We start from the raw sequence: 27,865 nt of genomic DNA, 5'->3' as shown, positions 1-27,865 counted from the left end.
TGCAATGCAGGAGACCCGGGTTCGATCCCTGGATCGGGAAGATCCTCTGGAGAAGGAAATGACAACCCACTCCACTATTCTTGCCTGGAGAATCCCAAGGACAGTGGAGCCTGGCAGGCTACAGTCCATGGGGTCAAAAGAGTTGGACATGACTTAGCGATTAAACCACCACCAACTTCATTCAGTTGGACACTCTGCTCTGTTTAGATCCCAAAAAACCACCATGAGGAGCTTTCAAAGTGTAGTCGTATCTCCAGAGGCACTCACCCTTCCCACTGATGACCCTGATTCCTGCAGCCCAGATGAGATAAAGTCTGTTTGGAAGAATGTCTCAAAATTCTTGAAGAATGTCCTCAAATTTCTATCTTCAACCACATCATTTCTGAATTCCATTTGACTCCAAAGAGTCAGTGGAAGAAATTAACAAAGAACTAGAAGTTAATACAACCCTGTAAATCAACTAGGAAAGTGAAAAGTCAAAGTGTTAGCCGCTTAGTGATGTCCAACTCTTTGCAACCCCACGGACTTTACCCCTCCAGTCTCCTCTGTCCATGGAATTTCCCAGGCAAGAACACTGGGGTGGGTTGCCATTCCTTTCTCCAGGGGATCTTCCTGACTCAGGGATCGAATCCAGATCTCCTGCATTACGGGCAGATTCTTTCCATCTGAGCCATCAGGGAAGCTCAAGTAAAAAAAAATATTATAACTGGAAAAAAAAAAAATTTAGTGAGAAGGGGGTGGCAGCACAAAGGAAAACCAAATTCTTTAAAAGGTCAAGGAGCCATGGTTCACTGGATAGGCTTTACAAGACCTCGTGCGGACCGTGAAAGGTTGGAAACGTTGCCATGGGAACTAGGAGAGCACAGGCGACAAAACAAGGCCTCCAATTTGAGGTGGTGCACAGTCACTAGGGCGAGAGGACAGTCAGGGCTTGTCAACAAGCAACTTCCTTACGAAACTGGCAGTAACACGGGAGTGCCCACAGGCTCAGGACAGCCCAAAGGCAGGTGCTCTGGGGGGAAGGTACTGGGGATGAACTATCACACTACAGCTAATGTGTGCATGGGAACAGAAGCACAGCATGAGAGCTACAGAAAGAAGGAATATAAAACACATGGCTCTGAGGATGATAAGGAAAAAGAGTCAACATCTATAATATTGAAAGACAGAAAGAAAAGTGGGAAGTGAAGAGCAGGTGCCATGTGGGTACAGAGTTAAAAGTAAGCAAGTTACTTTCTTTTGGGATTGGAGAGTGAGGTTTTCTGTATAAGTGAAACTCAGCCCCTTAAGCACAAATTTATTACTATCTTTTTCCAAGTGTGCAAGTGTTAACTTGCTTCAGTAGTGTCCGACTCTTTGAGACCCCATGGACTATAGCCCTCCAGGCTCCACTGTCCATGGGATTCTCCAGGCAAGAATACTGGAGTGGGTAGCCATTTCCTTCTTCACGGGATCTTCCTGACCCAGGGATCAATCCTGGGTCTCCTGCATTGCAGGCGGATTCTTTACCATCTGAGCTACAAGGGAAGCTAGTAAAGAATCCATCTACGATGCAGGAAATGCAAGTTCAATTCCTGGGCAGGAAGATCCCCTGGAAAAGGAAATAGCAATCCACTCCAGGATTCTTACCTGGTAATAACCATGGACAGAGGAGCCTGCCAGGCTATACAGTCCATTGGGTCGCAAAGAGTCAGACAGGACTTAGCAACTAACAACAACCAAAGTTACTTTCTCCTGGGATTGGAGCCTGAGGGTTTCTGCATAACTGAAACTCGGCTCTTTAAGCACAAATTTATTACCATCTTATTTTAAGCCACTTTTATTTTAGACACCTTTCTGAAATGCACCACACGTGTTCCTGCCTTGTTCAGCAGGGTACATCAAGCCAAAATACCTCAACTCCGATTTGATCTCTCCTGGACTGAGCGTTATCCTGCTGACCCATTTTTGTCCTTTGATGTGGTATGCTGACATTCTCAGAGCCCACTTACATGTCAGAGCCTGCTGGCTTATTTTATACCAAACAGACCAAAGCTGTGCTTCTGGAATGCTCCATGTCTGCCTTCAGAAGGCGACTCCCCTTCTCAGAGCTTCCCCTGGTGACCCCGATCCCCACCCCATGGGGCCAGGACTGCAGGACCCCACTGCATTCCCAGTTGTCTGGAAGAGGGCAGCCCCCCGACTGGCTGATTGGAGACCAGCCAACTGCCTCTCAGAGGTCTCCCTGCTTCCTTCCAAATGAAGATTCTAGAATTCTGGTATCAGGATAAGAGAAGTAATACTGTAATAAAATTATCCTTATGACGTGGATTCTTCACGCCATCTGTTTAAGAAGCAGTGAAATGAATCACGCCCCTCGCAGCCTTTCTGTTTTCCAACCAAACTTCAATCTACCTACTCCATGCCAGGCCCCCCCTGGCAAGGTCACAAACTCTTATTAGCTTTCCTTTCTGATGTGGAAGCTACAGAAACAATATTTCTTTTCCATGTTGTTCAATAAATACAACATGCCAAGTTCTCTGACAGGAAACGTGTGCGTGCACACTCAGTCACGTCCAACACTGCGACCCCATGGTCTGTAAGACAAGAATGCTGGAGCGGGTAGCCATGCCCTCCTCCAGGGAATCTTCCTGATCCCGGGATTGAACCTGAGTCTCTTAAGTCTCCTGCATTGGCAGGTGAGTTCTTTACCACTAGCGCTACCTGGGAAGCTATGACAGGAAGCGTGGGGGGAATAAAAGGATGACTAGAAAACTGCATATGAGAAGGAAGGAGACATATGGGAAATCTCTACTTCCTATTCACTTTTGCTGCAAATCTAAAATTGCTCTTAAGAAAATAACGCTATAAAAGCACTTGTAAAACATAAATATTTTCCTTAAAAAAAAAAAAAAAGAACAGAACCTGACCTCAGCGAATTTAGAACTTGAGAGTTCAAATCACCTGGGTACAAGATCACTGTAACCAAGTGTGAAATGGGCTTCCCGGGTGGCGCAGCAGTAAAGGATATGCCTGCCAACACAGGAGATGCAAGAGTCTCGGGTTCTATCCCTGGGTTGGGAAGATCCCCTGGAGTAGGAAATGGCTACTAGCATTGGCTCTAGTATTCGTGCCCAGAAAATCCCATAGACAGAGGAGCCTGGCGGGCCACAGTCCTTGGAGTCACAAAGAGTCGGCCAAGACTGAGCACACACGCACAAGGCTTACACATGTTGAGGCCGCAGGAGAGCAGTTCCCCAGGTTGGACTTTGCAGGGCTGGGGAAACAGAGTCCTCCTGATTTCGAAGGTGAAAGAGGGAGACAGGTTGGGTCGTGAGGCGGATGTACTGGGAAATGTTACTGGCACAGGCTTCAAAGAAGGAAGAGGCCTAGTCCCAGTGCAAGGTCAGCACAATCAAGGGAAAGAAAGCGGCATGAGAAAAGGCCCAGAGGGAAAGGATTAAAAAAGCCTGGTGTGGGGACTTTCCTGGTGGTCCAGTGGCTAAGATTCCTATTCCTAACGCAGGGGGCCTAGGTTTGATCCCTGGCCAGGGAACTAGATCTCACATGCCACAACTAAGAGCCCATGTAGCCTCTAATAAAGAGAAAAGCCTGGTATGTGTATATAGTTGGAGAAGGATATGGCAATCCACTCCAGTATTCTTGCCTGGAGGATCCCTTGGACAGAGGAGCCTTTAGGGCTACAGTTTACAGGGTTGCAAAGAGTCAGACATGACTGAAGCTACTTAGCACATACGCAGGCCAACAAAGGTCCATCTAGTCAAAAGTTATGGTTTTTCCAGTAGTCATGTCTGAATGTGAGAGTTGGACTATAAAGAAAGCTGCTGCTGCTGCTAAGTCACTTCAGTCGTGTCCAACTCTGTGCGACCCCATAGACGGCAGCCCACCAGGCTCCCCTGTCCCTGGGATTCTCCAGGCAAGAACGCTGGAGTGGGTTGCCATTTCCTTCTCCAATGTATGAAAGTGAAAAGTGAAAGTGAAGTTGCTCAGTAGAGTCCGACTCTTAGCAACCCCATGGACTGCAGCCCACCAGGCTCCTCCATCCATGGAATCCTCCAGGCAAGAGTACTGGAGTGGGTTGCAATTGCCTTCTCCGAAAGAAAGCTGAGTGCCGAAGAATTGATGCTTTTGAACTGTGGTGTTGGAGAAGACTCTTAAGAGTCCCTTGGACAGCAAGATCCAACTAGTCCATCCTAAAGGAAATTAGTCCTGAATATTCATTGGAAGGACTGATTCTGAAGCTGAAACTCCAAAATTTTGGCCACCTGATGCGAAGAACTGACTCATTTGAAAAGACCCTGATGCTGGGAAAGATTGAAGGCAGGAGGAGAAGGAGATGACAAAGGATGAGATGGCTGGATGGCATCGCTGACTGGCTGGACATGAGCTTGAGCAAACTCCGGGAGTAGGTGATGGACAGGGAAGCCTGGCGTGCTGCAGTCCATGGGGTTGCAAAGAGTCGGACATGACTAGCGACTGAACTGAACTGAACTGATACATACAGTAGAGAAAACGCCGCAGAGGTAGGTCAGGATTGGATCAGAGGGCCCAAGGTGCCAGCCCAAGAAGTGAGGCCCTGAAGGGAGCAGGTGTCAGCAGACAATGAGATTTTCCTACATTCTCTGAACTGAACACTGACTTCATCTTGTTAGAAGGAAGATGTTTAGTTTCCCGTTTTTATTTTTTTTATTTTTTTTATTTTTATTTTTTTTTCAAAAATTTTATTTAAAAAAAAATCACATGCTCCCCATCCTGAACCCTCCTCCCTCCCTAGTTTCCCGTTTTTAATGGAAAAGGAATTTAAAAAGGTGAAGTACTAATCTCATCTCTCATAATCATCGTTTAGAACCAAGCTCACCACTTAAATATTACTGTGGAACTCACAACAGCATATGTGTGTGTCATGCTCTCACTCTACAAGTGAGAAATGCATGCCAGTGGAAAAGGAATCATCTAGGCTAAGACACCAGGCAGCATGGCACACAATCCAATCCATCTCTTTGACAAAAAGAGAATAGGAAAGGTGATATCTGTTCCAGTTCACAAGCTTGTACAAAATATTTTGGAAAAAAAAAAGTCTCTCAATTTTTCTCTAAAGCTTTTTATTTAAGTAACACTTTCTAGAATCTTAAAAATAGTCATCTTCCCAGTTGAAGAGACGCTATCTTTCTGGCTAGTTCAGAATATGGCTTTCTTTGCCCTCATCCAGATAAATCTACCTGCCCTGGAGGCTTACTAACAGGACAGATCATTCTAGCATTATATTCCCTAGGACTCTGTTTTCTGTGCTCATCTTTTCTGCTCAATCAGATGACTAGCTATCTGGAGGAAAGGATCATGCCATGTATTCATGTGTCCTGAACATGGGTGAACACTTGGCAGCAAAAAGTACTCATGAACATATGGGAAAGGATTAACTCAATTAATTTTAGATCTATACCTTCCTTACCCATGGATCAGAAGCACATCTCTGGTGTCTCCTACATTGGCAGGTGGGTTCTTTATCACTAGCGTCACCAGGAAGCCTAATATATATATAAGTAGAGAGAGAGAGAGATCCCTTAATGACTCAATTCTGTCATATTGGTCTAAGCGTGGAATAAAAGAAAAAAAAAAGTGAAAATGTTACTTGCTTAGTCACGTTCGATTCTCTGCAACCCCATGGACAGAGGGCAGACTAGCCAGGCTCCTCTGTCCACAGAATTCTCTAGGCAACAATACTGGAGTAGGTAGCCATTCCCATCCCCAGGGGATCTTTTCAATCCAGGGATTGATCCCGGGCCTCCAGCATTGCAGGCAGATTCTTTAACATCTGAATTAAAAAGTTAGAGTTAGCTCTGGGAAAAAAAAAAGATCTGAACCAGTTCTTAAGAAATAATAGCAACAGTATTGGTCGCAAGGGACATGCAAATCAAAACCATAGTGAGACTCCATCACATAGTGAGACTCACATCCACTGCCTGCAAACACCTAATAACCATTTAGGACTATTATGTCCTTCCTTCCACAAAAAGACTTTCACTAGCTCTATTCTTCATGAAACATATCTAACCTTCTCACAGACTCTCAGCTTTACCTACTTTGATAGTCATGGATGCCAAGAAATAGGTTCTAGTGTAAGAAAAAGAGATGGTTGGACGGCATCACCAATTCAATGAACATGAACTTGGGCAAAATCCAGGAGATGCTGAGGGACAGGGAGTCCTGGCGTGCTGCAGTCCTTGGGGTTTGCAGACAGTTGGACATGACTTGGGGACTGAACAACAATAAATATAAAAAAGAACAGCATGAGCTCAAGAACAAATGGCTCAGAGTTGGAAAGATGGCAGGAATGATGGGGAGCTTTGGAGACCCCAGGGGTATATGCCCTGATGAAGAAGGGGCCACCACTAGCCATCTTCAGTGGATCTTTGCCTTGGTGGAGGCCAAAAAATCTTCTGATGTCTCAAGAATGGGAAAACCAGATCATGTGTCGGGGTGAGAAAGACATCCCCCAGGATTTAAAATCTTTGCTCAAAAAAATTTAAACTGTTAAGATAAAAACAAAGGGGTTCTTTTTATGGCTGAGTAATACTACTGTATATACACACCACAACTTTTTATCCATTCATCTATTGATGGATATCTAGGTTGCTTCCATGTCCCAGCTATTGTAAATAGTGTTGCAATGAATACTGGGGTACATGTATCTCTTTCAATTATGGTTTTCTCAGGGTACATGTCCAGTAGTGGGATTGTTGAGTCATGTGGTATTTCACTTCTAGTAGAGGTAATGGAATGCCATCTGAGCTATCTCAAATCCTAAAAGATGATGCTATGAAAGTGCTGCACTCAGTATGTCAGCAAATTTGGAAAACTCAGCAGTGGCCACAGGACTGGAAAAGGTCAGTTTTCATTCCAATCCCAAAGAAAGGCAATGCCAAAGAATGTTCAGACTACCACACAATCACACTCATTTCAAACACTAGCAAAGTAATGCTCAAAATTCTCAAAGCCAGGCTTCAACAGTATGTAAACAAAGAACTTCCAGATGTTCAAGCTGGATGTCGAAAAGGCAGAGGAACCAAAGATCAAATTGCCAACATCCACTGGATCATGGAAAAAGCAAGAGAGTTCCAGAAAAACATCTACTTCTGCTTTATTGACTATGCCAAGGCCTTTTGACTGTGTGCATCACAACAAACTGTGGAAAATTCGGAAAGATATGGGAATACCAGACCACCTGACCTGCCTCCTGAGAAACCGGTATGCAGGTCGAGAAGCAATAATTAGAACTGGACATGGAACAAAGGACAGCTTCAAAATTTGGAAAGGAGTACGTCAAAGCTGTATATTGTCACCCTGCTTATTTAAGTTATACGTTAAGTACATAAACGAAATGCCCAGTTGGATGAGCACAAGCTGGAATCAAGATTGCTGGGAGAAATATCAAGAGCCTCAGATATGCAGATGACACTACCCTTATGGCAGAAAGCAAAGAGGAACTAAAGAGCCTCTTGATGAAGGTGAAAGATTGAAGAACTGAAGGTGAAAGAGGAGAGTGAAAAAGTTGGCTTAAAACTCAACATTCAGAAAACTAAGATCATGGCATCCAGTCCCATCACTTCCCAGATGGGGAAACAATGGAAACAGTGACAGACTTTATTTTCTTGGGCTCCAAAATCCACTGCAGATGGTGACTGCAGTCATGAAATTAAAAGACACTTGCTCCTTGGAAGAAAAGTTAGAACAAACCTAAACAGCATATTAAAAAGCAGAGACATTACTTTCCCAACAAAGGTCCGCACAGTCAAAGCTATGGTTTTTTCAGTAGTCACGTATAGATGTGAGAGTTGGACCATAAAGAAGGCTAAAGGCCGAAGAACTGATGCTTTTGAACTGTGATATTGGAGAAGACTCTTGAGAGCCCCGTGGACTGTAAGGAGATTAAACCAGTCAATCCTAAAGGAAATCAATCCTGAATATTCATTAGAAGGACTAATGGTGAAGCTGAGGCTCCAATCTTTGGCCACCTGATGCGAAGAGCTGACTCACTGGAAAAGACCCTGATGCTGGGAAAGATTGAAGGCGGGAGGAGAAGGGGACGACAGAGGAGGAGATGGTTGGATGGCATCACCGACTCAATGGACATGAGTTTGAGCGAGCTCTGGGAGACGGTGAAGGACAGGGAAGACTGGCGTGCTGCAGTCCATGAAGTCAACAAAGAGTTAGACACAACCGAGCGACTGAGCAACAGCAACAACGTGGTGGTTCTATTCCTAGTTTTCAGAGCCTGTTATATAGAGTGAAGTAAGTCAGAAAATGAAAAGCATATATTGTATATTAACGCGTATATACATGGAATCTATAAAGACGGTACTGATGGACCTGTTTGCAGGGCAGCGATGAAGACACAGACATGTGGACAGAGGACAGACTTGGGGACACACTGGGGAAGCAGAGAGTGGGATAAATCCAGACCGTAGCACAGCCATCTACAAATTACCGTATTCAAAATACATAGCCAGTGGCAATTTGCTTTTTGATGCAGGGAGCTCAAATCGGGTACTCTGTGACAACCTAGAGGTGTGGTAGGTGGGAGGAAGGTTTAAGAGGGAGGGGACATGTGTATACTTATGGCTGATTCATGTTGATGTGTGACAGAAACCAACACAATATTGTAAAGCAATTATCCTCCAATTAAAATTTTTTTTTAAAAAGGGGGTTCCAGCCTCTGCAAACAGGCCATGAGGTAGCACATGTTAACCCCAATAAGCAATGTCAAATTCAGGTCCTCCTAGGAATGTGTTCCATGGAATACAGGACTTACTGTTTGGTTATAAGAACAATTCCTTTTCTTTAGTTAAATCTTACTAGTTTCACTTGAAGTCGAAAATTTACCAAAGACCAGAGAATTACTGTTAATTTAAATTTAAATGAACTCATAATATTATTGACAGCTGCCATTTCTTGAGACTCCCAACAACTTTACAAATGGGAACGCTGAGGTCCAGAGGAATAAAAAGACTTGATAAACTATCCTGCTAAACTCTACTGCCCGTTGGGGAACCAGAAGCATAATCTGAACCCAGGTCTTTCTCCGCTGAAAATCCATCCTCTCCACTTCCAATGGCTACCAGGCCAAGTTCCTTTAAGCAATACAAATAACAAACACAAAGCCCTGAGTACTTCCTGCACATGCTGTGAATGACAGTTATTATTATGAAAGATTAGCTTCCCATGTCAACAATACTTTAAACATTTTTTTTATTTTAAAAATTTACTTATTTTTATTTTGGCTGTGCTGGGCCTTCATTGTGGTGCAAGGGCTGCGTTGCCCTGTGGCATGTGGGATCTTAGTCCCCTGACCAGGGATCGAACCCGCGTCTCCTAAATTAGAAGGCAGATTTTTTACCACTGGACCATCAGGGAGGTCCCTCAATCTACAGCATTCCTGATAGCTTTCATCAGTCTCTAAAGAAGCAAAGCCATTGTTTAAACAAGCCCTGAGGACACTGTGCCTAAAATAACCTGCTCCACAGCTGAGTGGAGGCCCCTGGAATGGCTCTGTGGAGTCTTGCCCCCCCTCCCCACCCCCCGGCTTTGTTAGCTTGGGCTCACACACTGTTATCCTAGCAAGTTTTCTGGGGCAGCATGGCCAGGTTCTTACTGGCCTCCAATCAGGGGCTTTTCTGGTGGGCAACATGGGGTAACAAAAAATGGACTAGACACAAAACCAGAAGACATGGGTTTCACTGAGCTAAATGATGCTGGGCATGTGACTTAACCACTCTTGTGTCCCCAATATTCTTATCTGCAAAATGGGTATAATAGCCTGCAGTCTGTAGGGTGACTGTAAGGACTGAATTACCTGCAGAAAAAAATTGTCCAAGACTGCCGGGCATGGGTAAACACTCACCATTCACCCGATCTTTCAATGTTCAAGACTCAGCAGGGTGCACAGGCTGATCCTCATCTATTCCAGTGCTTTTCTCCCTCTCCTGTCTCCACCATCTTGCTCCACAAAGCCCCTCTGACCACCGTCCCTGTGCCCATCTGCCAGATGTGAAAGAACCCTGCCTACCTTTCACCACATCAAGGTTCGGTGTTCAGTTTCACAGTCAGAAGAATCATGATGGTCTTTTCTGGAAAGTATCACTCATCTTCATTAAACACGGAGATCCTGACCTTTCTCTGCTGCCACCCCCTTATTTAAGGGTAGATGTTTGCAAAGGATACAATCCATCAATTCAATCCACTGTCGAATATTTCTATTCCCTCTTACTCACAGACTGGAAACATTCTACATTCAATTACATGAATCTGAAATGTGCACAGAGTCAGAGACGGGGCTGCCAAGTACGGGGACGAGCCCCGGCCCGGGCCACCTTCTCTGGTGCCAGAGCAGACATCAACAATCAATCACTGGTGCCAGAGCAGACATCAACAATCAATCACACTGTGTGGTTCCCAGCTCATCCCAGACAAGGCTCCCAAACCCCTCTCCCAGCTCTCCAGGCAGCCACCATCCATCGGACAGGGCTTCCATTTGGGATGAAACCTACTTGCCAAGTTTAGGAAGCCTTAAATCAGATGAGGACTCTAAAATCACATACCATGTACAGCAAAGGACAGTGCCCATTTGCATCACAGTAAGCACTTCGTAGGCTGTGAATAAACATGGCTTAATGACTCGCACACAGCCTGCTGTGTCCCTATATGGTGCTCACACATTACAGAATAACTCTAATTAAGTGATTTGCTTGGGGAATGACCTCAAATAATAATGCTCTTAATTTAAATTTCAGTCAAAAACTGAACTTAAATTTACTAAAAGCTCTCTAAAAATTATACCAGTGTATACCCTTGGTTTAGTAAAGTATTATGTACTGAACACAATATTTTTATGATTAAAGATCTTGTACGATTCAGGGTTATAATTTTTCATGTTTTTATTACTGCTGTTATTACTACTGCTGCTATTAATGATGATACAATGAAAATAATAGATAACAGGCATTGAATACTTTCTGTGTACCTGGCACTCTATATGGAATACTTCATTGAAGAAATCTTTGATGCTCATAGCAATCCTATACAGAAGGTACCACTCCAGTCCCATTTTTACAAATGAAGAGGCTGAGACTCCTTGCCCAATGCCACATCCCTCACCAATGGCAGACTAGGATTTGGACCAAGCCCCGCCTTAACCATGAGGCTATACCAAGGTAGCCAATGTGCTTGCACTGGTGATATCTACCCAAGGGTAAATAATCCAAAGACGAGGCAGAAGTAGGCTCTTGAGTTGAATGTAAACTGACTCCAAAATTAAATAAATCAGCAGATATTCAATGCAAAGATCTACTTTGGCAAACATATTCTTTTGTCATAAAGGGATAGTGCAACCCAAACCTCCTGTCAAGGGGGGAATCCAGGCTTATGGAAATGGCCAATTCTTAGGCAAAGGATCTGTCCTAAGGAACATGATTACTAAAGCAGAGAAGCTGGAAGCATCAATCCACTTGGGAATGTCATGAATGGAGACATACTCCCATTCCTCGGGCAACCCACAGAAGGAAAACAAACTGACTCAAAAGTTATGTTGGTTGCGTTGCTTTGAGGGTTTTTGTTTTGCTTTGTTGTCTTGTTTTCCATTTGAACGTGTTCTATTTGAAATCAGACGGTATTCATAAACCGATTTAAATCAGATATAGCTACAAATTGTTCCCCAACTTAACATGCACAACAGGTGGTGTATTTTTTTACTTTACTTTTTTCTCTTTTAATTGAAGTATAGTTGATTTACAATGTTGCGTTAGTTTCAGATGTAAAGCAAAGTGATTCAGTTACACATACATACATATATCTCTATTCTTTTTCAGACTCTCTTCCCTTATAGGTTATCACAAGACACTGATACAGCTCCCTGTGCTATAAGGGAGCTATACAAGCTATACACAGTGCTATGCAAGCAACCTTGTTGGTTGCTGTGTTTTTAATACTAGATCGGTGTGCAGCAACAGCTACTGACTTTAACTCCATGCATTTCCATTTACTAAACACCACTGAACTGACCTGTCAGGCAAGTCACCTCTCACGCTTAGCCTTCCACTCCCAAAGGCACCAGAGCCAAGGTGATAACAAGCCATCTCCAGATATGGGCTACTCATGACCACTGCTGCTGCTGCTGCTGCTGCTAAGTCGCTTTAGTCATGTCCAACTCTGTGCAACCCCAGAGACGGCAGCCCTCCAGGCTCCCCGTCCCTGGGATTCCCCAGGCAAGAACACTGGAGTGGGTTGCCATGTCCTTCTCCAATGCATGAAAGTGAAAAGTGAAAGTGAAGTCGCTCAGTTGTGTCCGACTCCTAGCAACCCCCTGGACTACTACTAGGAAGTGGAAAATGCATCCTGAAGCAGTAGAACTCTCTGCCCATAGTCAGAGCCAAGCTCCATTTCCGGTTTCAAGAGCCAGGCTGTAATGCTGGCATGGAGCCCACAAAGGTCCCACAACAAGGCAGACACACCCCGACGTACACCACTCCTATCCTTCCACTGTCAGGGGTCAGTTCCAGGAAACTCCCTTTGGGGTTTTGCCAGTTACAAAGGAGTCAGGTCCTCTCAGGAATAAATAAGTTGTCAAAGCTAACACAAGGGATCAGATGTAGGAGACCAATCAAACTGCTCCAGCACCTCCCAGGGGCCATACCAGCCTAAAGGGCCCTGGGGTTATAGGTGGGGGGCCCCCTCTGCCAGCATCTAGTTCACTGTCAGTTTACAGCAAAGCTGTCGTGAGTCTGGAACGGAAACATTCAATGAAGTACTTTTCCTGGGTTGATTTCTCTTTTAGCATTTGCGGGAAAAAAAAAAAAAAATCAAACGTAAAAGAAATAACAGCACTAACTTTAAATTGCTATAGTCTTGGGACTTCTCTGAGGGTCCAGTGGTTAAGACTGTGTTTCCACTGTAGGGGTAGTGGGTTTGACACCCCTCCCCCAGTTGGGGAACTAATATCCCACGTGCTGCATAGCCAAAAAAAAGAAAATATTTGCCACAATCCCAGTCCTGAGGGACTAGCCTGTACTGGCAGGAAAACCCAGATAAGCCTCTGAAGAGGACAGAAGGGAAACCAGTGCTTTAACCTAGCCTCTTAGCTGCAGCAGGTGTCAATTTCCAATCTCCGACTCCCCCCACCCTTGCCCCCACCCCAGCCATCCCAACCACCAATCAGAAACTTGGCAATGGTAAGAACTGATCCCTATTGGTTTAAAAACACCAAACAGAAGATTTCAATGACTTTGTTACAAGAGGACCCCAAAAGCCAAATGTACATCATCAGAAGCAGAGGATTTCCCTCACAGGTTAACAAGCATTCACCATTTTACAGAAAGAATAAATTTTCAATAAATTTCTAATTTGGAAAGCTAAGCTCCTTCCCTGCAAAATGGATAAACAAAATAATATAAAGTTGACCACAGAAAAATAACGAACACAGGAATGTGATTTAAATGATAACTTAAGTTTCTGGCTAACCCTGCAGCTAAACTAACACCTATTAAAGCAGTCTGTACTGAAAAACAGATGAAACCTAAAAGGGTCTCCTTCTGAGTTTAGAGTTTGGGGGACAAATTTTTAAAAAATTAACATTTGGCAGCTAAACTAATAATTTCTTGATCCCATTTTTTTCCAAATCCACATTTCAAAAAAGTGTTTCAAACTTTCACATATAATCATTAAATCATAATAAAGTTTTATGTTAAAAGGGGCACAGTGGATAGGAATTAGAAACCCACCCACCTCAATGAAGAGTAGCTCCCGCTTACTGCAACTAAAGAGAGCTGTGCAAAAGCAACAAAGACCCAGTGCAGCAAAAAATAATTTTTTTCTTAAAATGACACATTCACTAAGAATCTTGTTGTTCAGTCACTCAGTTATGTCTGACTCTTTGCGACCCCATGGATTGCAGCATGCCAGGCTTCCCTGTCCTTCACTATCTCCCAAAGCTTGTTCACACTCATGTCCATTGACTTGATGATGCCATCCAACCATCTCATCCTCTGTCAAACCCTTCTCTTTCTGCCATCAGTCTTTCCCAGCATCAGGGTCTTTTCCAATGAGACGGCTTTTTACATCAAGTGGCCAAAACACTGGAACTTATACTTCAGCATCACTCCTTCCAATGAACATATTCAGGGTTGATTTCCTTTAGGATTGAGTGGTTTCAGCTCCTTGCTGTTCAAAGGACTCTCAAGACCCTTCTCTAGCACCACAGTTCAAATGCATTAATTCTTCGGTACTCAGCCTTCTTTATGGTCCAACTCACATCTGTATATGACTGCTGGAAAAACCATAGCTTTGACTATACAGACCTTTGTTGGCAAAGTGACATCTCTGCTTTTTAATATGCTCTCTAGGTTTGTCACAGCTAATCTAGATTTTTTCTACTCTGTTACCCATTTATAACTTTACTGACAAAAAAAAGCATGCAATTCATTTCGCAACTTTTTAAACATGAAAAAAAATCTGAGGAAGAAATGTTCTTTAGTGGTAGTATCTCACTGCTTCCTGCAGAACTGTTGGGGTTAGTTTCACAACAGTTATTCTCTGCTGCTGCTGCTAAGTCTCTTCAGACATGTCTGACTCTGCGACCCCATAGACGGCAGCCCACCAGGCTCCTCCGTCCCTGGGATTCTCCAGGCAAGAACATTGGAGTGGGTTGCCATTTCCTTCTCTGAAGAATGAAAGTGAAAAGTGAAAGTGAAGTCGCTCAGTCGTGTCCAACTCTTCGTGACCCCATGGACTGCAGCCTACCAGGCTCCTCCATCCATGGGATTTTCCAGGCAAGAGTACTGCAGTGGGTTGTCACTGCCTTCTTCATTATTCTCTGGTTTTGATCAAAAAATTGAAAAACACAGAAAAAAGCAAGACAACTAGACTTACATTCCTTTGATGTGGAAACCACCTCATACTTTTATAAACAGCTGTCAAAATTTAGTTTCCTCAAATAGAAATGGAATATTTATTTAAAGTGTCCTAATGCAAACAGATTTTTAAAAGTCCCTAATTTCGTAAAGGGGTCCATGCCCTGCATTATATTTATAAATTTAAAATATCACAGAACGGAAAAAAGATGTCAAATTTGGGAAAAATTAGAATGAACTAGAAAAACTGAGGTCAGGTCTTCACTTGGGATGATGAAGAATCTCCCTCGCTAGTGATGGACCTTAGTGTAAACAATGACTAAAATTTCATACCCTGATGCTGACTTTAGGATTCAGGAAATTTGTCCGTAGTCTTTCCAATTAAAGGCTGGAAGTGCCATCAATTAGTACTTCTAGTTCAACCCTCAACTTGCATGCTGTTATGGGAACTGGATTGTGTCCCCCCCCACCAAAAGATGCTGAAGTCCTAGCCCATAGTACCTGTGATGTGACCTTATTTGGAAATAGGACCTCTGCAAATGATCAAGTCAAAATTAGGTAAAAGGGTAGGCTGAAGTTCAATATAAAAAGAGGAAAGGTAGACAAAGACATACACACAAGGGGAATGCCATGCGGACATGAAGACAGATATAAGGGATAATCTACACACCAAAGAACACCAAAGACTTCCAGCAAACCGTCAGAAGGTAGGCGAGAACCATGGTGCAGTCTCCTTCACAGCCCTTGGAAGGAAGCAATCAGACCAACACCCTGATCTTGACTTTCAGGTTCCAGCACTTTGAGACAAATGTCTGTTGCCTAAGCCCCACAGTTTTGGTACTTTGGTAATGGCAGCCATAGAAAAACAACACACAAGTCTTCCCAGCCTGACATTCTCTTTCAACTTTGTCCCCGTGTTAGTCTGTTAGTCGCTCAGTCACGCCCAACTCTTTGCAACCCCACGGACTGCAGCCCACCAGGCTCCTCTGTCCATGGGATTTTCCAGGCAAGGATACTGGAGTGGGTTACCATTTCCTTCTCCAGGGGATCTTCCTCACTCAGGGATCAAACCCAGGTTTCCTGCACTGCAGGTAGATTCTTTACCATCTGAGCTATGAGGGAAGCCTTATTCTTTTATCTTCTGATATTCTTATATGCTCCCACCAATTCCCTAAAGTCATTCCACACTTCCTGCCACCAAAAGCCTTAGCAGTATTTCTTGTCGGGTACCACTGGCATTTTGCATGGAGCAGCTCTTTTGGGCGACTGTCCAGGACACTGCAGGATGTCGAGCATCCCTGGCACTTCCATTCCATCAAGGACATGACAGTGCCCACAGTGCAGAAACTCGGCTCCAGAAGCTTTAGAGCCACCTGCCAGCCAGACTCTGACTCAAGGTCTCACCATCAACTGCAAATGATCTCAATCAGGTCAGTTACCTTCAGCCTCTCCACTTGTAAGATGGCAATCAACCCTGCCATGTGGCTCAGGATTGAATTAAAGATCCTAGCAAGTCCAGGCTTACCCTCACCAGCTTTTTCTGGGATTAGAGTCACTTAAGAATTAATGCTCAGTCTGTTTTACATGGTCACACCCTGACTTACATTGGAATTCCTTTAGAAGGTTGCCTTACACAAATAAAGCTTCACGATAAATTCTGTGGAGACGGAACAGATCTCTGCATGTTTCAAATAGTTATAAATCAGGCAAAATAAAACGCCTTTCTAAGCTCAAAAGAGCAAGACAACTCTGAGCACAGTTCCGTTTCCTCTCCACTCCCAACCTCACTTGAAAACAGCGTTGCAGCTGTGGGCAAAGGACCACGTCTTCCAACTCTGCTTCCCATTTCTCTGTATCTTTTCCTCCCAGTGACTGTCCCCTCCAACATCCAGCGATATACTACTGCTGTCTGGCTCATTTCACCTTGTCCCATGGAAACGTCACCCAGGCCAGCATCAGCTCTGTATTCTCTTTGGTGAAATGGTTTACAGTCCAAGTCTGAGCTGTGGGGCTTCAGCACTGATTTATGCCATGAAGGCAGTCTGTGTCTGTTCTCCTGACCATGGTATATACCCAGTACATAATAGCACCTCACAGAGTCTGGTTGTTGTTCAGTCGCTCAGTCATGTCTGACTCTGCGACCCCATGGACTGCAGCACGCCAGGCTTTCCTGTCCTTCACCATCTCCCAGAGTTTGCTCAAACTCATGTCCATCGAGTTGGTCATGCCATCCAACCATCTCATCCTCTGTCGTCCCCTCCTCCTCCTGCCTTCAATCTTTCCCAGCATCAGGGTCTTTTCCAATGAGTTGGCTCTTTGCATCAGGTGGCCAAAGTATTGGAGCTTCAGCATCAGTCCTTCCAATGACTATTCAGGGTTGATTTCCTTTAAAACTGACTGATTTGATCTCCTTGCAGTCCAAGGGACTCTCAAGAGTCTTTTCCAACACCACAGTTGGAAAGCATCAATTCTTTAGCACTCAGCCTTCTTCATGGTACAACTCTCACATCCATACATGACTACTGGAAAAACTATACAGACCTTTGTCAGACAGAGCCTGGTACTCAGTTGGTTTGCGGTGATTAATTAATGTATGAATGAGTCCATCAAGGCACGAAAACATGTGGGGCCAAATGAACACAGGAATGAACACATTCAGGAGTCAGGTGACCGGGACTCCATTTAATCCTCAGCTCAGCACTGACTGACATAAATGACCTCAGAACAGGTCACTTATTCTCTCAGCCATATTTCCTTCTCTGTGACATGAGGCGGTTGGACTTCACGAGAAAAATCTCTCTCGGTATTCTGCCAGCCCCAACACTGGAGCCCAAGGACTTTAACAAAGAGTGAAAAGCTTTCCTTCCTTTTGGAGAAATTTCAGTCAAAACAGGCAGGAAGGTAAAGAATCTTCTGAAATCACATCCCAGTCGTCCCTCCCCATCAGACCACACCTTCCTCCCTGGGGACAAAGGTCCAGACAGCACATCAGCTGCAGATTTTGAAGACATTTCTGAGACGCTAAGCACTCTGGACGTTGTCATCATGGGCTTCCCTGGTGGCTTAGGCATAAAGAATCTGCCTGCAATGCACCCAGGTTCAATCCTAGGGTAGGAAGACCCCCTGGAGAAAGGAATGGCTACCCACTCCAGTATTCTTGCCTGGAGAATCCCATGGACAGAGGAGGCTGGTGGGCCACAGTCCTTGCTGTCACAGAGTCAGACACGATTGAGCAGCCAACACTTCACGGACTCAGAGTCTGCCGTGTCCTCAAGAGAGGTCCACAGGGAACCCTGCAGCCTGCCCCCTCCCATCTAAGGCGCCCCCCTTCCAGCCTGAACAAGGTGGGCTTGGGCACTCTCCCCTCGTTTCCAAATCCAAGTCAGTCCCTCTCTCCGCCATCTGCCTGAGGCTCCCACATGCATATTTTATGACTTCTGGCACATCTCCTCTTTATCTGACATCCTGCAACGCATCCCTCTGCCGCCTATATTATTTCTATCTCTGTTAAGAATGTTCCCGAAAGAGGCAAGTGTCCTTGGGTTGTACTTTATTACTGGTGGTTTCACCTTTCCTATCTTATCTCCCGGCGTGATCCCCACCTGAATTCTTTGAGGACACAGAAACCACACCCTCTGCTCTCCTCCAATTCCCACAAGAATTGCCTTTCCCAGGCAGTTCTTGTCCTTACAGAGCTGGGCAAGCAGCAGACACTTAGATGAATGAATAAAATGCTTGCTGAATGAATAAAATAATGACTATGAAATAACGGGCTGATTTCAATGTTTTTCAAATGAAGACACATGTATATGTATGGCTGAGTCCCTTTGCCATCCACCTGAAACTATCACAGCACTGTTAACTGTCTATACTCCAAAACAAAATAGTTTTTTAAAAAGTCATGTTAATAATACATTTCCTGGATAAAGTTACCAAGATCACCCCTGCTGGGTATACAACCAAAATAAATCAAGACGTCTTAAAACAGCACTTCTCTGACTACAGTATTTTCTTAGGACTGAAATAAAATGCCCTTCGCTATGAGATGAATGACAGCTGGATAAGAAATCTTATTTTCAGGTAGCCACAGCATAATAATGTGGCATTGCTTTTATTTCTTATAAAAGCAGATTTTACATAGAGCTGAGGAAGAGAAAAGGGCAATCACCTTTTGGTGTTAATTATTACAATTACCACTGTTAGGTGTTGAAGCTGGAGAGTTCAGGGAAATCAGAACAAGATATGAGGGTTTTCCCTAAACAGTTTATTTAAATCTATTGTGGATTGGGGCAGAGCATCTTTTTTGAAATTTCTGGGACTTACTTAGCCAAGTCTACTTCCAGTCACATTACTTCCGTGTGGTTTAACCAACTTCAGCTAAAACCAAACTCACTTAGGAATATTCTTTCTCCCTTGCACTTGCTGGTCATGGTTGGCCACTGGATAAAACAGCCAATGGTCAGTACAACACTGCTGGAGGGAAAACCCGGCTATGCCCTCACAGTTCAATACAACATAATGCCATAAGCTAGAGGGAGCCTCTACTGCTCAGTAGCTGACCTAAACAACTTCATTATCTCTTAGAAATCACTATTCTTGCATACAAGCAGAAACTTATCATTACCAAAAGTATCAATGATATATTAATTACAGAAAAACTGTGCAGGGATACAGGAGATATTACAAGTGGAGAGATTCAGTGACTGAGGATTGTCTGAGACCCAAAAAGATCAGGTACATTAAAATAGATAATTAGTGTTCATGGGCTGTACATATGGTACATGATAACAGAGTATGTCTTCCAGCTCAAACCTTATCTTGTTAGAACACAAACTGGGTGGGGCAGGGAGGGAATCCCAGTAAAACACCAAAGGGAAAAAAAATTCACTTTGATACTAGCATGTATATTGTCAATGTGAAAGAAGCTGTTACGAGGATTTATCTGCATGTATCCAACTAATTAAGCCAAAGTACTTTAAAGCTAGAGTGGAATGCTGACTTTTTTCATCACAACTCTTCATTCTATCAATGAGAAACTTAGGCAGAGATGAGGTACTTCAACCAAGCTCATTCCGCTCATCAGAGCCTGCCTGGGTTCTTTCAGGTCTAGCTTCATGTGCAAAACACCCATCATTAAATTTAAAAATTAAAAAGGCACATAGCAGACAGGCAATAATATTTGTTAATGGAAATAGGTAAACAGAGATGCAGGGTTCCAGAACTCTCTTGATATACTACCTACTGAAGGATAAGCCACCTGATGACCTCAGAATTTTGACTCTGACTTGTCCAACATAGATAACATAGGTTCCTTAATATCAATACTATAAAGCATCCCTTCCCAGTCAATGAAATACTATCGCAATAATTATGGAAGTTGACAGTGAAACCAAAAGCTTTGTAGAACTTATGAAGGAGTGACTGTGAAAAAAATCTATCCACAAGCTCTATGGGTTCCCAAACACATGAAGTGTAGCTTCGGTGGAGCGGTGGAGGGATCTATAAAAGGCAGGTATGACTAAGCAGCCCCAGAGAGCAAGCAACACTAAAGCTATCAGGAGTCTGGGGACCAGGAACATCCCTGCATATAAAGATAAACTGGAGTTTCCCACCTCCTGTTACTAATACAAAAGGGGGACTTTTTTCTACCACAAGTTAATTCTTTTTAAAATAAAAAACTTCAGAGTTATGTTGCAAACGACATTTTCTTCGATTCTCCATCGAACCTGCCTTCTGAAACCAATTTGGGGAAAACCTAGTTGAGTCTCCGGGCAGGCAACCAACTGGCCGGACTAAATTTGAAACTATCAATACCATAGTTTTTGATGTATTTAACTCTATATCTCACTAGAGAGCCCCTGAAATCTACAGTTTAAATCAGCTAAAGGTAACCAAATCTTAATAATCATGTAAAACATACTGCTACATGTCTTACTCAGTGAGCTATTATTACTGAATTTTTCCTTAAAGTCTGACATCTAGCTATGTAACTTCTCCCTAAAAAAAAAATAAATTCGAGAACATCGGACCAAACAAAATAGCTTAAAATAATTAAAGAGACCACAATTTACATACCCCCAAGATGAAATTGAGCACATAGAGGAAGATGAACCAAACACACCATATTTACATATAGATGTAAACATATTTATAGCACCTTAGGCAAAAAAGAAAAAAACAAAAAACCCTGGCACAACAGGACAAACCTGGTTTACGAATCTCTCTGCGCAGGTATAAAACTGAAGTAACGTGCTTGGCGGCGGGGCACAGAGGGTGGAGAACAAGTTCCACTTAAACTTGTTCCATTCAGGAGCTAGGTGAGCAAACCAAGCAGCTTAACAAGTTCCCGTACCAAATGGAACCAGGCTGAATGTCCCAAATCGGTCAAGCTCATCAAGGAAAGTGGGACCCCCCGCCCCCCGACCGAAGCTCTCTGACCACCCCTCTCCAAATCCCCGAGCCTCGCAACTAGAGCCGGGGGCTTCCCGCCGAATCAATTTTCCGGTCTCCCTCTCGGACCGTGCAGGGTGGACATGTAGGGTGAGTGCGGGGTCCCCCCCTCAACACACACACACCCTGGCTCCCCGCCCCGTTCATTGTCGTCCGAGGGAGATGGATCACCTGCCGGGCGCTGGCTCCCGCCGCCCGCCGCGCCGAGACGCACAGGGGCGAGCGCCGCCCGCGCCCCGCGGGACTCGCGCCCCCTTTCCCCGCGGGACCCGACCCCGGCCCGCGGCCGGTCCCCTGCTTGCTTACCGCCACGAAGCCCGAGGAGGAGGCGAGGAACACGCGGATGACCATCCTCTCGCCGGGTCGGGACGGACCTTCTGCGCCCCCCGCGGGCTCCGGGCTGGCGGGGACGCGGAGGCACAACTCGGCTGGGAGTCGCCGCCGCCGCCGCTGCTGCCCGGCACAGCGCTCGCGTCTGGGGGGCAGTCGGCAGGGACCCGGAGTCCGCCCGGCCGCCCGGTCTGCAGATAAAAGCTCGGCGCTGCCCGACCGCCGGCCGAGGTAGGGAGGCGGGGCCGGGCCGGGGAGGGAGCCGGCTGCGGGGAGTGATGGGAGTTGTAGTCCGGGCCGCTCCCGGAGTGGCCGCCGCCGGGCTCCTTCCCGCCGCCTCGTCCCTGAGACTGCGTCCTGGGCGCGCGCAGGTGCCGCGAGGGCCACCCGAGGCCGCGGGGAGACGCTATGCCGGGGTGGCGAGGATCCTGGCGAGACGAGGCCGGGGAGAAAAGAAAGCTAGGCGAGGATAGCTTGGTTCGGTGTCCGAGCTGGGATTCTGTGTGTAGTGGTTTACTGTTTTGAAGCATTCCCCACACCCAGAAACGTCAACAGACAACAGTGATGCCTCGGAGACCCACCGTCTCCGGTTGACTCGAGGGGTGGGCTGGGCGGCTGGGAGGTGGCCGCGGTGGGAACGGGGTCGGGGGGCGCGGTGGGGCTGTGCGCTCCTGTTTTCCCAGCGGCTCAGCAGATTGCAGAAGGGTGATTCTTGGGGAATAAATACGAGGTGTTTTTTTTTGTTTTTTTCGGTAGACGCTGAAAATTAGAAACCCAGGTGAGAGCACAACCGATATTTTATTTTTATAGAGAAACTGTAATAATTGTTGTAGGAAAAAAAAAAAATTCCTAAACGAAATTAGAATTCTACTAATCAACATCGAGAATCAGGACCCCGCCCGCTCCACCCCGATTCCCTACACAATGGCTTCGGCTCTGTGCATCTAATATTTGCAGATTTGAGCCAAATCTGTGCTGTTTTCAGATCTGCTGCACATTCCGGCGCAGTCTCCCAGGAGGATGCTGTTACAATAAAAAAGCTTTTAGGTAGTTTCTAACAGTTTAGGAATAGTTCTTCAGCAAGTGTTTTCTGTTTCGCAAAAGCGCAAGCCTCTTACAGTTCCTGTAGAATGAACCAGTTTTCTCTGCAGTACTGTATTTACTTTCTTCCTTTCAGCAGGGGAGTTTTAGCAGAGTTCTGGGAGCAATGTTAATTAATAGTTCTAGGAAGAAAGAGTTTAGATGATGAGGTCTCTGGCTCTTTGGTAAAAATCTTGCATAATCATTGGAGCATTTTGGTTTTGGAGCATTTGTTTTTTAGAGAGATTTTGATTACTTCACGTGTATAACCCTCCCTATTATTTATCAGACGTCATGTCTGTAGTATTCCATTTTTTAATTTATTACGGTAACAGAAAAGACAATCCTAATGGGACTTTATTTCTTATTATTAGCCATTTTTAAATATATATTTTGCTGGCTGTAAATAATCTCTCTCTCCACATGTACTTTAATTTGGCTACCCTAAATGTAGAAATTAATGTTTATATCTTGAAAAATATTTTCTTAAACGTCGATACCATATTTCCTGTAGTGATGCAATTTTATAAAATCTAAATTTCTTCCATTTGGAATTATTCAGCTTTGAGGATATAGTTAAACTCAACAAATGAGAACTCCAAGCCTGTGCTCTGACAGGTACCAGAGTGCATGAAATGCTGAGTAAGTCCTTTCCTCAGTCAGCAGAGCATCTATTGACTGCAAAACAAAAAAGTCTGATACAGAAATAGCAATGAGACAAGACACACTGTACCAATAGAGTTGTGTGGATATAAAGAGGAAAGAGAGGGCAAAGATGGCCTTCTAGAAGAGACTTTAAAGATGAGTAGAATTTCTGCTAGCAAATGGAAGGGATACAGGATGGAATATTGGAGAAGGAAATGGCAACTCCCTCTAGTATTCTTGCTTGGAAAATCCAATGGACTGGGGAGCCTGGCCAACTGCAGTCTATGGGGTCACAAAGAGTAGGAGGCGACTGAGTTCACATATCCAGGATGGAATATGCAGGGTTCATAGGAACAGCAAGGGGTTCGTTTTATTTCAAGAAAAAATATCAGGGTTCTAATAAGGGACAATGCTGAAAATACAGCTTTGAATGAATGCAGACAGGGACTCTCAGTGACTTGTCTGCCCAACTCCTTGCCCTTTTCTGGAATCTGTTCTTCTGCTTTGATCTTAGAGATTTTGGGGGTGGGGGTGCCAACACCCTCCTGGTTCATAAAGCAAGACCCAAACTCCTGGCCACAGCTGATTAGTCTCAGGGTAAGTATCTGACTCAAGAAAGGCCTAGCCACATCTCTGCCTGAAGAATTTAAAATGAGGACTAAGAAAGAGAATGAGAACACTTGAACTTTAGCTTGTGACCTGAAAGGTCAGTGGTTTCAGAAGCCATTTTCCAACATGAGCACCAGAGATGCTAAGGATGGTAGTTGGCAGGAAGAGAACAACAAAGCAGGTGTGTGGAGGATGACAGAGATGTTTCAGTGAGCTCTGATAATGCTTAAGCCCAGGGACCCTAAAATTCTGGCCTGTGTGTCAAATCCAGCTGGGTGTCTATTTTGTAAATTAAGTTTTATTAGAGCACATTACTTTCCTATTGTCTCTGGCAGAGTGCCAGGAACCAGATAACTTGCAAAGTCTAGTACGTTTACTCTGTAGTCCTTTACAGAGAAAGTTTGCCAGTCTCTCTATGGTTCAGCCTGTTCCTGATCTTTGCTCTGGAGGCCTGTGTAATATTCCTGTATCCATGTCATAAATCTGACCTCAGTCACCCCAAGTAGGGTTCTGTTTTTTTTACAATCCTAGCTGCCTTAACTGAGAAGTTTATACTTAATTTGCAATCATTCTGAGGCAGAGAAGGATACGATCAGAACTATACTTTGAGAAGATTATTCTGGTCCCGGCTCGCTCTGTTTTTAAATACCCTCGGTGAAGAAGATTGTCTCCAGAGCTTGTATGCAGGACAAAGTGTCAGCAGTCCAGCAACCCACAGTAGCCAGGATGGAGCTGAGGCCCAGAGAGTGACAGAGAGAGTAAAAAGCAATCTGGGATATAATTTAAGTGTCCAAGATCAGCCCCAGGGTATCATAGCACAGAGAGGATACACTGCTGATCTGACAAGGCAGGTCTGCAAATAGAGCAGGTGGCTGAAACTTAAAGACAGCTCAGAAAATGGAGTAGGCCACTGGACATCACAGAAGGTGCTCATGCATTGTCTAGGACATGATAGACTAGGTCTATCATGTCATGATAGACCATCTGGTGAATGTGGGTTTTTCCTTAGTTTTATTGACATGATTGACATATAACATTCTGTAAGTTTAAGGTGTATAATATCTCTTTTCCTGGCAGCTACACAGTCCCGACCAGAATATCCATGCAAAGCACTGAGAGTAAATACTACTCGTATAGGGAGTCAGGCAGGTGACATAAATGAGAGGGGTTGGATAGATCCACATGTATGTATATTCACCGTGAGGACCATAGCAAACTGGGCAGCACCACTCAAAATACAGACTTTTGTCTAAGATATTCTGATATTTTAATACTGACTTGATTTTTAAAAATCGAGCCAACCAAGCCAAAACCATCTGCAAATCCAGTATAACCCTAAGGTTCTCCTGGTTTTTCCAGTGTAAAGAAAGGTCCAACCGTGGGGTTTGGAGCCCAGTAAATCCACGGGAACCACTGGGTATTATTATAATGGTGGTCTGTTATCATTGCTGACCTTTGGGAGAGCACTTCCAGCAGAAGGGTGGAAGCAGAAATCAAATGGCAGAGCCCGGAGCCCTGATGGTTAATGAGGCAGTAGAGGCAGCGATCTAGTCTATCCTAATTGGAGGATGAAGAGTAATAGGGGATGAGTGAGGACAGAAGCTTGCAGGGGAGCCAGGGAGCAGAAACACTCTTCATTAAGGTTTCCTTACAGATTAAATGAAGAGCTCTTTGAAACAGTCTGGAGTCCCAACTGTCCAGATTTTATTTTTAGAGTAGAATTGCGTCTGATTGATAATTCTGTGTTGTCAGGGCTGCCCTGTTCTTTTCTTTTTTTTTTTTTTTGGCACACCATGTGGCAGGCATGTGGGATCTTAGTTCCCTGACCAAGGATCAAATCCACGTCCTCTGCATTAGAAGCACAGAATTTTAACCACTGGATCGCCAGGGAAGTCGAGGATTGCCCTATTTTTAACAGCACTTAATCCAATACTATCTGGCTACCCAAGAATTTCACTTTTCAAGGAATGTCGGTCACCACACCACGCCTACCACAATCTGTGCCCCCGCTGCAGGCAGCAGCTGCCGTGAATGCTGAGTGAGCGTATTTGGCTGTTAGTAGGCAATAGATTTGTGAAGAGGAGGTTATAAGCCAAAGGGCAGGAGCAGGTCAGAGTGGTTAAAGAACCGGCCTGGCCTCTGAGTCCTACCTGGATTGGTGTCACAGCTAAATGACCTTCCTAAGGACCTTCCTAATGCAGGAGACCTGGGTTGGATCCTTGCCTGGAGAATTCCATGGACAGGGAAGCCTGGGGGCTACAGTCCATAGGGTTGCAAAGAGTCAGACATGACCGAGTGACTAATAACTAACTGAGGAAGGTTTATGTAACTTGCCAGTGTCTCCCCTTCTTCATTGTTTTTAGGGGACTTCATGGAGAAGATTAAGGAAAGTGCTTTTCACACAATGCCTGGGACATAGTTAGGACTCAGGAAGTATTAGCTGTTATGAATCATGCAAAGTAAATCAAGGAATGGCCTGTATTTGCATAAAGCGTGTGAGTCCTATAAATATTTCTGTCTTAAGTCTGTGATTTGAACTTGCTAAATAACAAGAATCTGGTTCTTATAAGACTCTTTGTACAGTGCCATGTTCCATTAAAGTGCTTAACAAAATCTTTTTGATGTTAATGAAGTTTAGAGGCCATGCTTAAGATAAAAGGAATATTAGAGAAATGAAGCAGGCATAAAGTCAAATCAGGCAGCTTGGATTTCGTGAGAGAATTCATCCGGTGCTTTTATGTGGCTTCATCAGGCCCATTCTGCCTATTCTTAATAAAATAAAATCTTAATTAACAGAGTCATACTGAGCAATCCCTGAATTGGATGAAAGTTTCAGCCCTCATGTTTAGGAACTGGAGGTAAATCACAAAGCAAGGAATTAGGCTTGAAACCAACATTTAGGACATATTCTTTTTTTTTTTTTTAATTAAAGTACAGTTGATTTACAATGTGCTAGTTTCAGGTGTACAGCACAGTGATTCTGTTATTTTTATATATATATATATAACTTTTATACCTGTATATATATACACATATGTACATATATTCTTTTTCAGATTCTCTTCTGATAGAGGCTATTACAAGATATTGAGTATAGTTCCCTGTGCTATACAGTAGGTCCTTGTAGGTTTATCTGTTTTATATATATATGTAATAGTGGGTATATGTTGATCCCAACCTCCTAATTTATCCCTCCCCCACCTCTTTCCCCTTTGGTAACCATAAGTTTGTTTACTATGTCTATGAGTTTCTTTCTGTTTTGTGAATAAGTTTGTATGTTTTGGTTTTTTTTTTTTAGATTCCACATATAAATGATATCATATGATATTTGTCTGTCTCTTCTGGCTTACTTCACTTAGTGTGATAATCTCTGGATCCATCCATGTTGCTGCAAATGGCATTATTTCATTCTTTTTTATGACTAATATTCCATCCCATATATATATTTATATATGTGTGTGTGTGCATGTGTGCAACGTATCTTCTTTATCCACTCATCTGTCAATGGACATTTAGTTTGCTTCCATGTCCTGGCTGTTATAAGTAGTGCTGCTATAAAAATTACGGTGCATATATCTTTTTGAATCATAGTTTTCTCCAGGTATATGCCCAGGAGCTGTAGTGCTAGGTCATATAGTAATTCTAGTTTTAGTTTTTTAAGGAACCTCCATACTGTTCTTCATGGTGGCTATTCTAATTCACTTTCCCACCAACAGTATTAGAGTATTCCCTTTCCTCCACACCAGGAATTATTCTTGAATCAGTTAATATTCAACCAAATCAATAGGGTTCCCCAGCCTCTCTAACAGGAGAAAGCACTTTCATTTCCCCAATACCTTATTCCCACTAGAATC

The 27,865-nt window shown here is 44.1% G+C and overlaps 1 protein-coding gene across 1 annotated transcript in view; it reads right to left on the bottom strand.

Moving 5' to 3' along the window:
- SH3BGRL2 (SH3 domain binding glutamate rich protein like 2) overlaps window positions 1-21,910 on the bottom strand; it is a 72,335-nt gene extending 50,425 nt beyond the window's left edge. Inside the window, exon 1 of the mRNA XM_086316920.1 lies at window positions 21,654-21,910. Within this exon, the coding sequence (XP_086173046.1) occupies window positions 21,654-21,698 (45 nt within the window). The 5' untranslated portion in view covers window positions 21,699-21,910. The remainder of the gene's footprint in view (window positions 1-21,653) is intronic.
- Between the last annotated feature and the right edge of the window lie 5,955 nt (window positions 21,911-27,865).

The sequence above is a fragment of the Bos grunniens genome, chromosome 9 (assembly GCF_055505025.1).
Source record: "Bos grunniens cultivar Pamir isolate PY7600 chromosome 9, Bosgru_T2T1.0, whole genome shotgun sequence".
Taxonomy (NCBI): Eukaryota; Metazoa; Chordata; class Mammalia; order Artiodactyla; family Bovidae; genus Bos; species Bos grunniens.
The sequence above is the reverse complement of the archived record's forward strand: the minus strand, read 5'-3'. Positions and strand labels throughout refer to the sequence as shown.